Raw genomic sequence first — 14,848 nt, 5'->3', positions numbered from 1 at the left:
CCGTCCTCCTCAAGCCTTCTGCCTTCTCCCCCCTTTTCCTCCCCCTTCCTCCCTCCTCTGCCCTTCTCCGTCCTCCTCAAACCTCCTGCCGCCTCCTCCCTTTTCCTCCCCCCCCCCCCCCCCTTCTCCGTCCTCAAGCCTCCTGCCTTCTCCCCCCTTTTCCTCCCTCCTCCCCCTTCCTCCTCCCTCTTCCGCCCTTCTCCGTCCTCCCCAACCCTCCTGCCTTCTCCTCCCTCCTCCCTCCTGCCAGATGTTCATGTCAGTGGATGAGCCCGACGCAGGGGCGGGGGGGCAGGACACCCCAGGAGGGAGGGGGGGAGACACCCCCAGCCACTCTACAGTGATTCTCCCCGCAGCCGGTGGGGCACTAGCTCCTGATGAGCGCCCCCTAGTGGAGTTTGACTCCCCTGACTCCGGCCTCCCATCCTCCAGGAACTACTCTGTCACCTCCGGGCACTCTCAGATTCTCTCCTCTATCGACGATGGACAGAGCACGGTGGAGGAGGGGGGAGCAGGGGAGGAGGGAGGAGCACGGCAGGAGGGAGGAACACGGCAGGAGGGAGGAGCACGGGAGGAGGGAGGAGCAGGGCAGGAGGGAGGAGCCGGGCAGGAGGGAGGAGCCGGGCAGGAGGGAGGAGCCGGGCAGGAGGGAGGAGCCGGGGAGGAGGCCCGGCCACACTTGTACAGTGTGACGGAGGAGAAGGGGCTACAGGATTGGTTGAGTGAGGAGATGCTGTGCAGTCAGCTGGATAAGTTGATGACCAATGAGAATGGAGGAGCAGAGGGGATGCCTTCACTCTCCTCCTATACGGTAAGTACTGGACACACACACACACACACACAGACACACACACAGACACAGACATACAGACACTCAGACACAGACACACAGAGAGACAGATACTCAATAAAGACTCCCTGCACTCACAGGGAGCATCATTGAATTGCATATCCAAACACTTAGATCACATTTAAACTGTTCTGGATACTGATCTGAATACTGTTCTGGATACTGTTCTAGATACTGTTCTGGATACTGTTCTGGATACTGTTCTGGATACTGTTCTAGATACTGTTCTGGATACTGTTCTGAGTACTGTTCTAGATACTGTTCTGAGTACTGTTCTAGATACTGTTCTGGATACTGTTCTGAGTACTGTTCTAGATACTGTTCTGGATACTGTTCTAGATACTGTTCTGAGTACTGTTCTAGATACTGTTCTGAGTACTGTTCTAGATACTGTTCTGGATACTGTTCTGAGTACTGTTCTAGATACTGTTCTGGATACTGTTCTGAGTACTGTTCTAGATACTGTTCTGGATACTGTTCTAGATACTGTTCTGAGTACTGTTCTAGATACTGTTCTGAGTACTGTTCTGAGTACTGTTCTAGATACTGTTCTGGATACTGTTCTGAGTACTGTTCTAGATACTGTTCTGGATACTGTTCTGAGTACTGTTCTAGATACTGTTCTGGATACTGTTCTAGATACTGTTCTGAGTACTGTTCTAGATACTGTTCTGAGTACTGTTCTAGATACTGTTCTGGATACTGTTCTAGATACTGTTCTGAGTACTGTTCTAGATACTGTTCTGGATACTGTTCTGGATACTGTTCTGAGTACTGTTCTAGATACTGTTCTGGATACTGTTCTAGATACTGTTCTAGATACTGTTCTAGATACTGTTCTGGATACTGTTCTGAGTACTGTTCTGAGTACTGTTCTGGATACTGTTCTAGATACTGTTCTGAGTACTGTTCTAGATACTGTTCTGGATACTGTTCTAGATACTGTTCTGGATACTGTTCTGGATACTGTTCTGGATACTGTTCTGGATACTGTTCTGGATACTGTTCTAGATACTGTTCTGAGTTCTGTTCTGAGTACTATTCTGGATACTGTTCTAGATACTGTTCTGAGTACTGTTCTAGATACTGTTCTGGATACTGTTCTGGATACTGTTCTGGATACTGTTCTAGATACTGTTCTGAGTTCTGTTCTGAGTACTATTCTGGATACTGTTCTGAGTTCTGTTCTGAGTACTGTTCTGGATACTGTTCTAGATACTGTTCTGAGTTCTGTTCTGAGTACTATTCTGGATACTGTTCTAGATACTGTTCTGAGTACTGTTCTAGATACTGTTCTAGATACTGTTCTGGATACTGTTCTGGATACTGTTCTGGATACTGTTCTGGATACTGTTCTGGATACTGTTCTGGATACTGTTCTGTTCTGAGTACTATTCTGGATACTGTTCTAGATACTGTTCTGAGTTCTGTTCTGAGTACTATTCTGGATACTATTCTGGATACTGTTCTAGATACTGTTCTGGATACTGTTCTAGATACTGTTCTAGATACTGTTCTGGATACTGTTCTGAGTACTGTTCTGGATACTGTTCTGGATACTGTTCTGAGTACTGTTCTGGATACTGTTCTGGATACTGTTCTGGATACTGTTCTAGATACTGTTCTGAGTTCTGTTCTGAGTACTGTTCTGGATACTGTTCTAGATACTGTTCTGAGTACTGTTCTGGATACTGTTCTAGATACTGTTCTGAGTTCTGTTCTGAGTACTGTTCTGGATACTGTTCTAGATACTGTTCTGAGTACTGTTCTGAGTACTGTTCTAGATACTGTTCTGAGTACTGTTCTGGGTACTGTTCTGAGTTCTGTTCTGGATACTGTTCTGGATACTGTTCTAGATACTGTTCTGAGTACTGTTCTGAGTACTGTTCTGAGTACTGTTCTAGATACTGTTCTGAGTACTGTTCTGAGTTCTGTTCTGGATACTGTTCTGGATACTGTTCTGGGTACTGTTCTGGATACTGTTCTGAGTACTGTTCTGGATACTGTTCTGGATACTGTTCTGAGTACTGTTCTGGATACTGTTCTAGATACTGTTCTGGGTACTGTTCTGGATACTGTTCTGAGTACTGTTCTGAGTACTGTTCTGGGTACTGTTCTGAGTACTGTTCTGGGTACTGTTCTGAGTACTGTTCTGGGTACTGTTCTGAGTACTGTTCTGGGTACTGTTCTAGATACTGTTCTGGATACTGTTCTAGATACTGTTCTAGATACTGTTCTGGATACTGTTCTAGATACTGTTCTGGATACTGTTCTAGATACTGTTCTGGATACTGTTCTGAGTACTGTTCTGGATACTGTTCTAGATACTGTTCTGAGTACTGTTCTAGATACTGTTCTGGATACTGTTCTAGATACTGTTCTGGATACTGTTCTGGATACTGTTCTGGATACTGTTCTAGATACTGTTCTGAGTTCTGTTCTGAGTACTATTCTGGATACTGTTCTAGATACTGTTCTGAGTACTGTTCTAGATACTGTTCTGGATACTGTTCTGGATACTGTTCTGGATACTGTTCTAGATACTGTTCTGAGTTCTGTTCTGAGTACTATTCTGGATACTGTTCTGAGTTCTGTTCTGAGTACTGTTCTGGATACTGTTCTAGATACTGTTCTGAGTTCTGTTCTGAGTACTATTCTGGATACTATTCTGGATACTGTTCTAGATACTGTTCTGGATACTGTTCTAGATACTGTTCTAGATACTGTTCTGGATACTGTTCTGGATACTGTTCTGGATACTGTTCTGAGTTCTGTTCTGAGTACTGTTCTGGATACTGTTCTAGATACTGTTCTGAGTTCTGTTCTGAGTACTATTCTGGATACTGTTCTAGATACTGTTCTGAGTACTGTTCTAGATACTGTTCTAGATACTGTTCTGGATACTGTTCTGGATACTGTTCTAGATACTGTTCTGGATACTGTTCTGGATACTGTTCTGGATACTGTTCTGGATACTGTTCTGGATACTGTTCTGAGTTCTGTTCTGAGTACTATTCTGGATACTGTTCTAGATACTGTTCTGAGTTCTGTTCTGAGTACTATTCTGGATACTGTTCTAGATACTGTTCTGGATACTGTTCTAGATACTGTTCTGGATACTGTTCTGAGTACTGTTCTGGATACTGTTCTGGATACTGTTCTGAGTACTGTTCTGGATACTGTTCTGGATACTGTTCTGGATACTGTTCTGGATACTGTTCTGAGTACTGTTCTGAGTACTGTTCTGGATACTGTTCTAGATACTGTTCTGAGTACTGTTCTGGATACTGTTCTAGATACTGTTCTGAGTTCTGTTCTGAGTACTGTTCTGGATACTGTTCTAGATACTGTTCTGAGTACTGTTCTAGATACTGTTCTGAGTACTGTTCTGAGTACTGTTCTGAGTTCTGTTCTGGATACTGTTCTGGATACTGTTCTAGATACTGTTCTGAGTACTGTTCTGAGTACTGTTCTGGATACTGTTCTGGATACTGTTCTGGGTACTGTTCTGGATACTGTTCTGAGTACTGTTCTGGATACTGTTCTGGATACTGTTCTGGATACTGTTCTGAGTACTGTTCTGGATACTGTTCTAGATACTGTTCTGGATACTGTTCTGAGTACTGTTCTGAGTACTGTTCTGGGTACTGTTCTGAGTACTGTTCTGGGTACTGTTCTGAGTACTGTTCTGGGTACTGTTCTGAGTACTGTTCTGGGTACTGTTCTGAGTACTGTTCTGGATACTGTTCTGGGTACTGTTCTGGATACTGTTCTAGATACTGTTCTGGATACTGTTCTGGGTACTGTTCTGAGTACTGTTCTGAGTTCTGTTCTGGAAACTGTTCTGGAAACTGTTCTGGAAACTGTTCTGGATACTGTTCTGGGTACTGTTCTGGATACTGTTCTGAGTACTGTTCTGGATACTGTTCTGGGTACTGTTCTGGATACTGTTCTGGGTACTGTTCTGGATACTGTTCTGGATACTGTTCTGAGTACTGTTCTGGATACTGTTCTGGGTACTGTTCTGGATACTGTTCTAGATACTGTTCTGAGTACTGTTCTGAGTACTGTTCTGGATACTGTTCTGAGTACTGTTCTGGATACTGTTCTGAGTTCTGTTCTGGATACTGTTCTGAGTACTGTTCTAGATACTGTTCTGAGTACTGTTCTAGATACTGTTCTGGATACTGTTCTGAGTACTGTTCTAGATACTGTTCTGAGTACTGTTCTGAGTACTGTTCTGGGTACTGTTCTGGATACTGTTCTGAGTTCTGTTCTGGGTACTGTTCTGGATACTGTTCTGGATACTGTTCTAGATACTGTTCTGAGTACTGTTCTAGATACTGTTCTGGAAACTGTTCTGGAAACTGTTCTGGATACTGTTCTGAGTACTGTTCTGGATACTGTTCTGAGTACTGTTCTGGATACTGTTCTGGATACTGTTCTGGATACTGTTCTGAGTACTGTTCTGAGTACTGTTCTGGATACTGTTCTGAGTACTGTTCTGAGTACTGTTCTAGATACTGTTCTGGATACTGTTCTGAGTACTGTTCTGAAGGCAATTTTACTGCATTGATATTTACCCTTCAAGTGAACTGAAACGGATCAAATTGAAGTGTGTGTGTGCGTGTGCGTGTGTGTGTAGATTGAGCTGCTGGACACAGTGGCTCTGAACCTCCACAGGATAGATAAGGATGTCCAGCGCTGTGACCGTAACTACTGCTACTTTACGACCGCTAACCTGGAGAAACTACGCAACATCATGTGCAGGTAAACAAACACATGCACGCACATACACACACACACACACGCACACACAGACACACACTTGAATTTGATCCGTTTCAGTTCACTCATTCGCTCACGTCTCTTCTTCGTGTTTCCCTCTTCTTTCCCCCTCTTCTTACCCCCCTTCCTCCCCTCTCTTTTCCCAATCTCCCTCCCCCCTTCTTCCCCCCTCTTCCTCCTCTTTCCCCCCTTTTCCTCCCCCTCTTCTTTCCCCTCTCCCCCCTCTTCTTTCCCCCCTCTTACCCCTCTTCCTTCCCCCTCTTTCCCCAATCTTCCTCCCCCTTTTCTTTCCCCATCCTGTCCCAGCTATGTGTGGGATCACCTGGAGATGGGTTATGTCCAGGGGATGTGTGACCTGCTGGCCCCTCTCATGGTCATTCTGGACGATGGTATGAACCTCAGTCAACCTCTCAAATGGGACCCTATTCCCTATACTGTGCACTTCTTTTGACCAGGGCCCTATGAAGCCCGTTAGCCGTTTGCCGTTAGCTGTTAGCTAGCAATTAGTAATGATACATTAGCAATTATAGCCATTTGCAATTAGCTTTTACTCATTAGCCATTGTATTACACAGTGATCAGTGATGGAAGGGGCATGTATGTGTCTAATCCTTGGTCACAATATACAGAAAAAGTACAGCCTCTCCCAGAGTATTTGTTGACCCTCGCCTCACAGCCATGCCTTCCTCCCTCCATCAGAGTGCCTGGCGTACAGCTGCTTCACCCAGCTGATGAAGAGGATGAGCCAGAACTTCCCCAACGGCGGAGCCATGGACACACACTTTGCCAACATGAGGTCCCTCATACAGGTCTGGTGTTTTATTGATTTAACCTTTATTTAACTAGGCAAGTCAGTTTTAGGAACAAATTGTTATTTACAATGATGGCCTAGGAACAGTGGGTTAACTGCTTGTTTAGGGGCAACAGATTTTTACCATGTCAGCTCAGGGTTTAGATCTAGCAACCTGCTGGTTACTGGCCCAACGCTCTAACCACTAGGCTACCTGCTGGTTACTGGCCCAACGCTCTAACCACTAGGCTACCTGCTGGTTACTGGCCCAACGCTCTAACCACTAGGATACCTGCTGGTTACTGGCCCAACGCTCTAACCACTAGGCTACCTGCTGGTTACTGGCCCAACGCTCTAACCACTAGGCTACCTGCTGGTTACTGGCCCAACACTCTAACCACTAGGCTACCTGCTGGTTACTGGCCCAACGCTCTAACCACTAGGCTACCTGCTGGTTACTGGCCCAACGCTCTAACCGCTAGGCTACCTGCTGGTTACTGGCCCAACGCTCTAACCGCTAGGCTACCTGCTGGTTACTGGCCCAACGCTCTAACCACTAGGCTACCTGCTGGTTACTGGCCCAACGCTCTAACCACTAGGCTACCTGCTGGTTACTGGCCCAACGCTCTAACCACTAGGCTACCTGCTGGTTACTGGCCCAACGCTCTAACCGCTAGGCTACCTACTGGTTACTGGCCCAACGCTCTAACCACTAGGCTACCTGCTGGTTACTGGCCCAACGCTCTAACCACTAGGCTACCTGCTGGTTACTGACCCAACGCTCTAACCACTAGGCTCCCTGCTGGTTACTGGCCCAACGCTCTAACCACTAGGCTCCCTGCTGGTTACTGACCCAACGCTCTAACCACTAGGCTACCTGCTGGTTACTGACCCAACGCTCTAACCACTAGGCTACCTGCTGGTTACTGACCCAACGCTCTAACCCCAAGGCTACCTGCTGGTTACTGGCCCAACGCTCTAACCACTAGGCTACCTGCTGGTTACTGGCCCAGCGCTCTAACCACTAGGCTACCTGCTGGTTACTGGCCCAACGCTCTAACCACTAGGCTACCTGCTGGTTACTGGCCCAACGCTCTAACCACTAGGCTACCTGCTGGTTACTGGCCCAACACTCTAACCACTAGGCTACCTGCTGGTTACTGGCCCAACGCTCTAACCACTAGGCTACCTGCTGGTTACTGGCCCAACGCTCTAACCACTAGGCTACCTGCTGGTTACTGGCCCAACGCTCCAACCACTAGACTACCTGCTGGTTACTGGCCCAACACTCTAACCACTAGACTACCTGCTGGTTACTGACCCAACGCTCTAACCACTAGGCTACCTGCTGGTTACTGGCCCAACGCTCCAACCACTAGACTACCTGCTGGTTACTGGCCCAACACTCTAACCACTAGACTACCTGCTGGTTACTGACCCAACGCTCTAACCGCTAGGCTACCTGCTGGTTACTGGCCCAACGCTCTAACCACTAGGCTACCTGCTGGTTACTGGCCCAACGCTCTAACCACTAGGCTACCTGCTGGTTACTGGCCCAACGCTCTAACCACTAGGCTACCTGCTGGTTACTGGCCCAACGCTCTAACCACTAGGCTCCCTGCTGGTTACTATCCCAACGCTCTAACCACTAGGCTCCCTGCTGGTTACTGGCCCAACGCTCTAACCACTAGGCTACCTGCTGGTTACTGGCCCAACGCTTTAACCACTAGGCTACCTGCTGGTTACTGGCCCAACGCTCTAACCACTAGGCTACCTGCTGGTTACTGGCCCAACTCTCTAACCACTAGGCTCCCTGCTGGTTACTGGCCCAACACTCTAACCACTAGACTACCTGCTGGTTACTGACCCAACGCTCTAACCACTAGGCTACCTGCTGGTTACTGGCCCAACGCTCCAACCACTAGACTACCTGCTGGTTACTGGCCCAACACTCCAACCACTAGACTACCTGCTGGTTACTGGCCCAACACTCTAACCACTAGACTACCTGCTGGTTACTGACCCAACGCTCTAACCGCTAGGCTACCTGCTGGTTACTGGCCCAACGCTCTAACCACTAGGCTACCTGCTGGTTACTGGCCCAACGCTCTAACCGCTAGGCTCCCTGCTGGTTACTGGCCCAACGCTCTAACCCCTAGGCTCCCTGCTGGTTACTGGCCCAACGCTCTAACCACTAGGCTCCCTGCTGGTTACTGACCCAACGCTCTAACCGCTAGGCTACCTGCTGGTTACTGGCCCAACGCTCTAACCACTAGGCTACCTGCTGGTTACTGGCCCAACGCTCTAACCGCTAGGCTCCCTGCTGGTTACTGGCCCAACGCTCTAACCCCTAGGCTCCCTGCCGGTTACTGGCCCAACGCTCTAACCACTACGCTCCCTGCTGGTTACTATCCCAACGCTCTAACCACTAGGCTCCCTGCTGGTTACTGGCCCAATGCTCTAACCACTAGGCTACCTGCTGGTTACTGGCCCAACGCTCTAACCACTAGGCTACCTGCTGGTTACTGGCCCAACGCTCTAACCACTAGGCTACCTGCTGGTTACTGGCCCAACTCTCTAACCACTAGGCTCCCTGCTGGTTACTGGCCCAACTCTCGAACCACTAGGCTACCTGCTGGTTACTGGCCCAACGCTCTAACCGCTAGGCTCCCTGCTGGTTACTAGTCCAACACTCTAACCTCTAGGCTACCTGCTGGTTACTGGCCCAACGCTCTAACCGCTAGGCTACCTGCTGGTTACTGGCCCAACACTCTAACCACTAGGCTACCTGCTGGTTACTGGCCCAACGCTCTAACCCCTAGGCTACCTGCTGGTTACTGGCCCAACGCTCTAACCACTAGGCTACCTGCTGGTTACTGGCCCAACGCTCTAACCACTAGGCTACCTGCTGGTTACTGGCCCAACGCTCTAACCACTAGGCTACCTGCTGGTTACTGGCCCAACGCTCTAACCACTAGGCTACCTGCTGGTTACTGGCCCAACGCTCTAACCACTAGGCTCCCTGCTGGTTACTGGCCCAACGCTCTAACCACTAGGCTACCTGCCGCCCTGACGGTGTGTGTGCATGTGCGCGTGCGTGCGTGCTCAAATGATCCTAACATGACCCCTAACCTGTGGTCCGCTCTGCTGTGGTCTCTGTTTGATGATGTCATCAGATCCTGGACTCGGAGCTGTTTGAGCTGATGCATCAGAATGGAGACTACACCCACTTCTATTTCTGTTACCGCTGGTTCCTGTTGGACTTCAAAAGAGGTACGATACGCTTCACAAACAACACTCTTTTCATTTATTTAATGACATTTTTTGAGGGGGATTTTGAAGCTTTACTTAGACAATTATGAAACAGGGGGGGGGTTTCAGGCAAGTAAGAGAAGCAGTGTGAGAATATGGACAATATTCCCTGTTTTAAGCTCCTTGCCAACTTTGCAGTATTTTCCTCTTTGCTTGACATCATGGGAAAATCAAAAGAAATCAGCCAAGACCTCATAAAAAAAAGTCTGGTTCATCCTTGGGAGTAATTACCAAACGCCTGAAGGTACCACGTTCATCTGTACAAACAATAGTATGCAAGTATAAACATCATGGGACCACGCAGCCGTCATACCTCCCGGGTGGCGCAGTGGTCTAGGGCACTGCATCGCAGTGCTAGCTGCGCCACCAGAGTCTCCGGGTTCGCGCCCAGGGTGGGCTGGGTTCGCGCCCAGGCTCTGTCGCAGCCGGCCGCAACCGGGAGGTCCGTGGGGCGACGCACAATTGGCATAGCGTCGTCCGGGTTAGGGAGGGTTTGGCCAGTAGGGATATCCTTGTCTCAGTATGTAAAAAAAAAAAAAATAATGTAATAAAAATGTATGCACTCTACTGTAAGTCGCTCTGGATAAGAGCGTCTGCTAAATGACTAAAATGTAATACCGCTCAGGAAGGAGATGCGTTCTGTCTCCTAGAGATGAACATACTTTGGTGCGAAAAGTGCAAATCAATCCCAGAACAACAGCAAAGGACCTTGTGAAGATGCTGGAAGAAACAGGTACAAAAGTATCTATATCCATAGTAAAACGAGTCCTATGTCAACATAACCTGAAAGGCCGCTCAGCAAGGAAGAAGCCACTGCTCCAAAACCGCCATAAAAAGCCAGACTACGGTTTGCAACTGCACATGGGGACAAAGATCGTACATTTTGGAGAAATGTCCTCTGGTCTGATGAAACAAAAATAGAACTGTTTGACCATAATGACCATCGTTATGTTTAGAGGGAAAAGGGGGAGGCATGCAAGCCGAAGAACACCATCCCAACCGTGAAGCACGGGGGTGGCAGCATCATGTTGTGGGGGTGCCTTGCTGCAGGAGGGTCTGGTGCAATTCACAAATAAATGGATGGCATCATGAGGAAGGGAAATTATGTGGATATATTGAAGCAACATCTCAAGACATCAGTCAGGAAGTTAAAGCTTGGTCGCAAATGGGTCTTCCAAATGGACAATGACTACAAGCATACTTCCAAAGTTGTGGCAAAATGGCTTAAGGACAACAAAGTCAAGGTATTGGAGTGGCCATCACAAAGCCCTGACCTCAATCCAATAGAACATTTGTGGGCAGAACTGAAAAAGCGTGTGTGACCAACGAGGCCTACAAACCTGACTCAGTTACACCAGCTCTGTCAGGAGAGATGGGCCAAAATTCACCCAACTTATTGTGGGAAGCTTGTGGAAGGCTACCCGAAACGTTTGACCCAAGTTAAACAATTTAAAGGCAATGCTACCAAATACTAATTGAGTGTATGTAAACTCCTGACCCACTGGGAATGTGATGAAAGAAATAAAAGCTGAAATAAATAATTCTCTCTACTATTATTCTGACATTTCACATTCTTTTAAAATAAAGTGGTGATACTAACTGTCCTAAGACAGGGAATTTCTACTAGGATTAAATGTCAGGAATTGTGAAAAACTGAGTTTAAATGTATTTGGCTAAGGTGTATGTAAACTTCCGACTTCAACTGTATGTGAAGTGCCAGGAGTTTTACCAACCTTGGTTCTGTCTTCAGTAGGGAGTTTTATATGATATGAGCCAGGAGTTTTACCAACCGTGGTTCTGTCTTCAGTAGGGAGTTTTATATGATATGAGCCAGGAGTTTTACCAACCGTGGTTCTGTCTTCAGTAGGGAGTTTTATATGATATGAGCCAGGAGTTTTACCAACCGTGGTTCTGTCTTCAGTAGGGAGTTTTATATGATATGAGTGTGGTACACAGGGTTTCTGTATGACATTTCAGATTGGAGTTGAATACAATGCAAGTAACTGTTTGTGTGTATCTCCCCTCTGTGTGTGTGCCTCCTCTGTGTGTGTGTGTGTGTGTGTGTGTGTGTGTGTGTGTGTGTGTGTGTGTGTGTGTGTGTGTGTGTGTGTGTGTGTGTGTGTGTGTGTGTGTGTGTGTGTGTGTGTGTGTGTGTGTGTGTGTGCCTCCTCTGTGTATGTGTGTGTGTGTGTGTGTGTCCTCTGTGTATGTGTCTCCTCTGTGTGTGTGTGTGTGTCCTCTGTGTGTGTGTCTCCTCTGTGTGTGTGTCTCCTCTGTGTGTGTGTCTCCTCTGTGTGTGTGTGTGTGTGTGTGTGTGTGTGTGTGTGTGTGTGTGTGTGTGTGTGTGTGTGTGTGTGTGTGTGTGTGTGTGTGTGTGTGTGTGTGTGTGTGTGTGTGTGTGTGTCCTCTGTGTGTGTGTGTCCTCTGTGTGTGTGTGTCCTCTGTGTATGTGTCTCCTCTGTGTGTGTGTCTCCTCTGTGTGTGTGTCTCCTCTGTGTGTGTGTGTGTGTGTGTGTGTGTGTGTGTGTGTGTGTGTGTGTGTGTGTGTGTGTGTGTGTGTGTGTGTGTGTGTGTGTGTGTGTGTGTGTGTGTGTCTCTGTGTGTGTGTCTCCTCTGTGTGTGTGTCTCCTCTGTGTATGTGTCTCCTCTGTGTGTGTGTGTATGTCTCCTCTGTGTGTGTGTGTGTCTCCTCTGTGTGTGTGTGTCTCCTCTGTGTGTGTGTCTCCTCTGTGTGTGTGTCTCCTCTGTGTGTGTGCCTCCTCTGTGTGTGTGTCTCCTCTGTGTGTGTGCCTCCTCTGTGTGTGTGTCTCCTCTGTGTGTGTGTCTCCTCTGTGTGTGTGTGTCCTCTGTGTGTGTGCCTCCTCTGTGTGTGTCTCTCCCCTCCAGAGCTGCTGTACCAGGATGTGTTCTCAGTATGGGAGGTGATCTGGGCGGCCCCTCATATCTCCTCTCAGCACTTCATCCTGTTCCTGGCCCTGGCTCTGGTAGAGGTCTACAGAGAGATCATCAGAGACAATACCATGGACTTCACTGACATCATCACCTTCTTCAACGGTGACAGACACAGACACAGACACAGACACAGACACAGACACAGACACAGACACAGACACAGAGACAGAGACAGAGACAGAGACAGAGACAGAGACAGAGACAGAGAGAGTGAGACACAGACAGTGCACTACATTAGACCAGGGTCCTATAGAACCCTATTCCCTATATAGTGCACTACTTTAAACCAGGGCCCTATAGAACCCTATTCCCTATATAGTGCACTACTTTAAACCAGGGCCCTATAGAACCCTATTCCCTATATAGTGCACTACTTTAAACCAGGGCCCTATAGAACCCTATTCCCTATATAGTGCACTACTTTAGACCAAGTGAAATGTGTTGGGATGGGCCCTATGGCTCTGGTCAGAAGTTGTGCAATATGTAATAAAAAATAATTTAACCTTTATTTTAAATAATATAACCTTTATTTAACTAGGCAAGTCAGTTAAGAACAAATTCTTATTTACAATGCCGGCCTACCCCGTCCAAACCCGGACGACGCTGGGCCAATTGTGCGCCGCCCTATGGGACTCCCAGTCACGGCCGGTTGTGATACAGCCTGGATTCGAACCAGGGTCTGTAGTGACGCCTCTAGCACTGAGATGCCCCAACAAGTAGAGAATAGGTTGCCATATAGGACCCCAACAAGAACATGGTGAAATGTGTTGGGATGGAGCAGAAAGGTGTAGGCAAACTGTGTTCATTACAGATTGTGTGTGTATAAAACCATCTCCCTGACTTCCTGTGTGTGTGTGTGTGTGTGTGTGTATAAAACAGTCTCCCTGACTTCCTGTGTGTGTGTGTATAAAACAGTCTCCCTGACTTCCTGTGTGTGTGTGTGTGTGTGTGTGTGTGTGTGTGTGTGTGTGTGTGTGTGTGTGTGTGTGTGTGTGTGTGTGTGTGTGTGTGTGTGTGTAACAGAGATGGCAGAGCGTCATGACGTGCAGCACATCCTTCAGATCGCCAGAGAGCTGGTGCACAAGGTCCAGTCTCTCATCGAGAACAAGTGATGAGGAGGAGGATGAACAGGGCCGGAGGAGGAGAGGTAGAGAGGAGCCAGATACCATCACTGCACCCCTCCACCCGCCCATCCATCCTCTGCATCCATCTTACCCCTCTTTACCCCTCCCAAACCTGTGGAAGAGACAGACGTGGGCCCTCTATCCCTCCAGCCGGACCAGTGAAGGATGAAGGCTCCAGGTTGACCATCCTAGCCTGGATGAAGGCTCCAGGTTGACCATCCTAGCCTGGATGAAGGCTCCAGGTTGACCATCCTAGCCTGGATGAAGGAGAGAACAGGGGGAAAGGAGAGGGATGTTGGCTGGGTCCTGGTTCCAGTGCTAGGTCTAGTCCTGGACTGGGTCTGGTCTAGGTCTGGTCCTGGTCTAGGTCTGGTCCTGGTTCCAGTGCTAGTTCTGGTCTAGGCCTGGTCTAGGTCTGGTCCTGGTCTAGGTCTGGTCCTGGTTCCAGTGCTAGTTCTGGTCTGGTCTAGGCCTGGTCCTGGTCTAGGCCTGGTTCCAGTGCTAGGTCTGGACCTGGTCTAGGTCTGGTCCTGGTCTAGGTCTGGTCTAGGTCTGGTCTAGGTCTGGTCCTGGTTCCAGTGCTAGGTCTGGTCCTGGACTAGGTCTGGTCCTGGTCTAGGTCTGGTCTAGGTCTGGTCCTGGACTAGGTCTGGTCTAGGTCTGGTCCTGGTCTAGATCTGGTCCTGGTCTAGGTCGGGTCCTGGTTCCAGTGCTAGGTCTAGGTCTAGTCCTGGACTGGGTCTATGTCTGGTCCTGGTCTAGGTCTGGTCCTGGACTGGGTCTAGGTCTGGTCCTGGTCTAGGTCTGGTCCTGGTCTAGGTCTGGTCCTGGACTAGGTCTGGTCTAGGTCGGGTCTAGGTCTGGTCCTGGACTGGGTCTAGGTCTGGTCCTGGTCTAGGTCTGGTCCTGGACTAGGTCTGGTCTAGGTCTGGCCCTGGTTTGTAGATGTTGTTTACAAGCACCCGGTCACAGAAGGCCATGGTTGGTTGGTTGCTGTCAGACATTTGGAGTTGTCTGTATGCTCGTTAGTTGG

The 14,848-nt window shown here is 48.3% G+C and overlaps 1 protein-coding gene across 1 annotated transcript in view; it reads left to right on the top strand.

Annotated features, from left to right (window-relative positions):
* sgsm2 (small G protein signaling modulator 2) overlaps positions 1–14,101 on the top strand; it is a gene marked incomplete at its 5' end in the record, with an annotated part of 94,412 nt that extends 80,311 nt beyond the window's left edge. The window contains 7 exons of the mRNA XM_038987821.1: positions 251–811; positions 5,496–5,620; positions 5,945–6,027; positions 6,337–6,446; positions 9,604–9,700; positions 12,626–12,793; positions 13,715–14,101. Of these exons, the coding sequence (XP_038843749.1) occupies positions 251–811; positions 5,496–5,620; positions 5,945–6,027; positions 6,337–6,446; positions 9,604–9,700; positions 12,626–12,793; positions 13,715–13,803 (1,233 nt within the window). The remainder of the gene's footprint in view (positions 1–250; positions 812–5,495; positions 5,621–5,944; positions 6,028–6,336; positions 6,447–9,603; positions 9,701–12,625; positions 12,794–13,714) is intronic.
* Positions 14,102–14,848: the final 747 nt, after the last annotated feature.

This window comes from Salvelinus namaycush, unplaced genomic scaffold, assembly GCF_016432855.1.
Source record: "Salvelinus namaycush isolate Seneca unplaced genomic scaffold, SaNama_1.0 Scaffold866, whole genome shotgun sequence".
NCBI lineage: Eukaryota > Metazoa > Chordata > Actinopteri > Salmoniformes > Salmonidae > Salvelinus > Salvelinus namaycush.
This window is presented reverse-complemented; position numbering and strand designations above follow the sequence as displayed.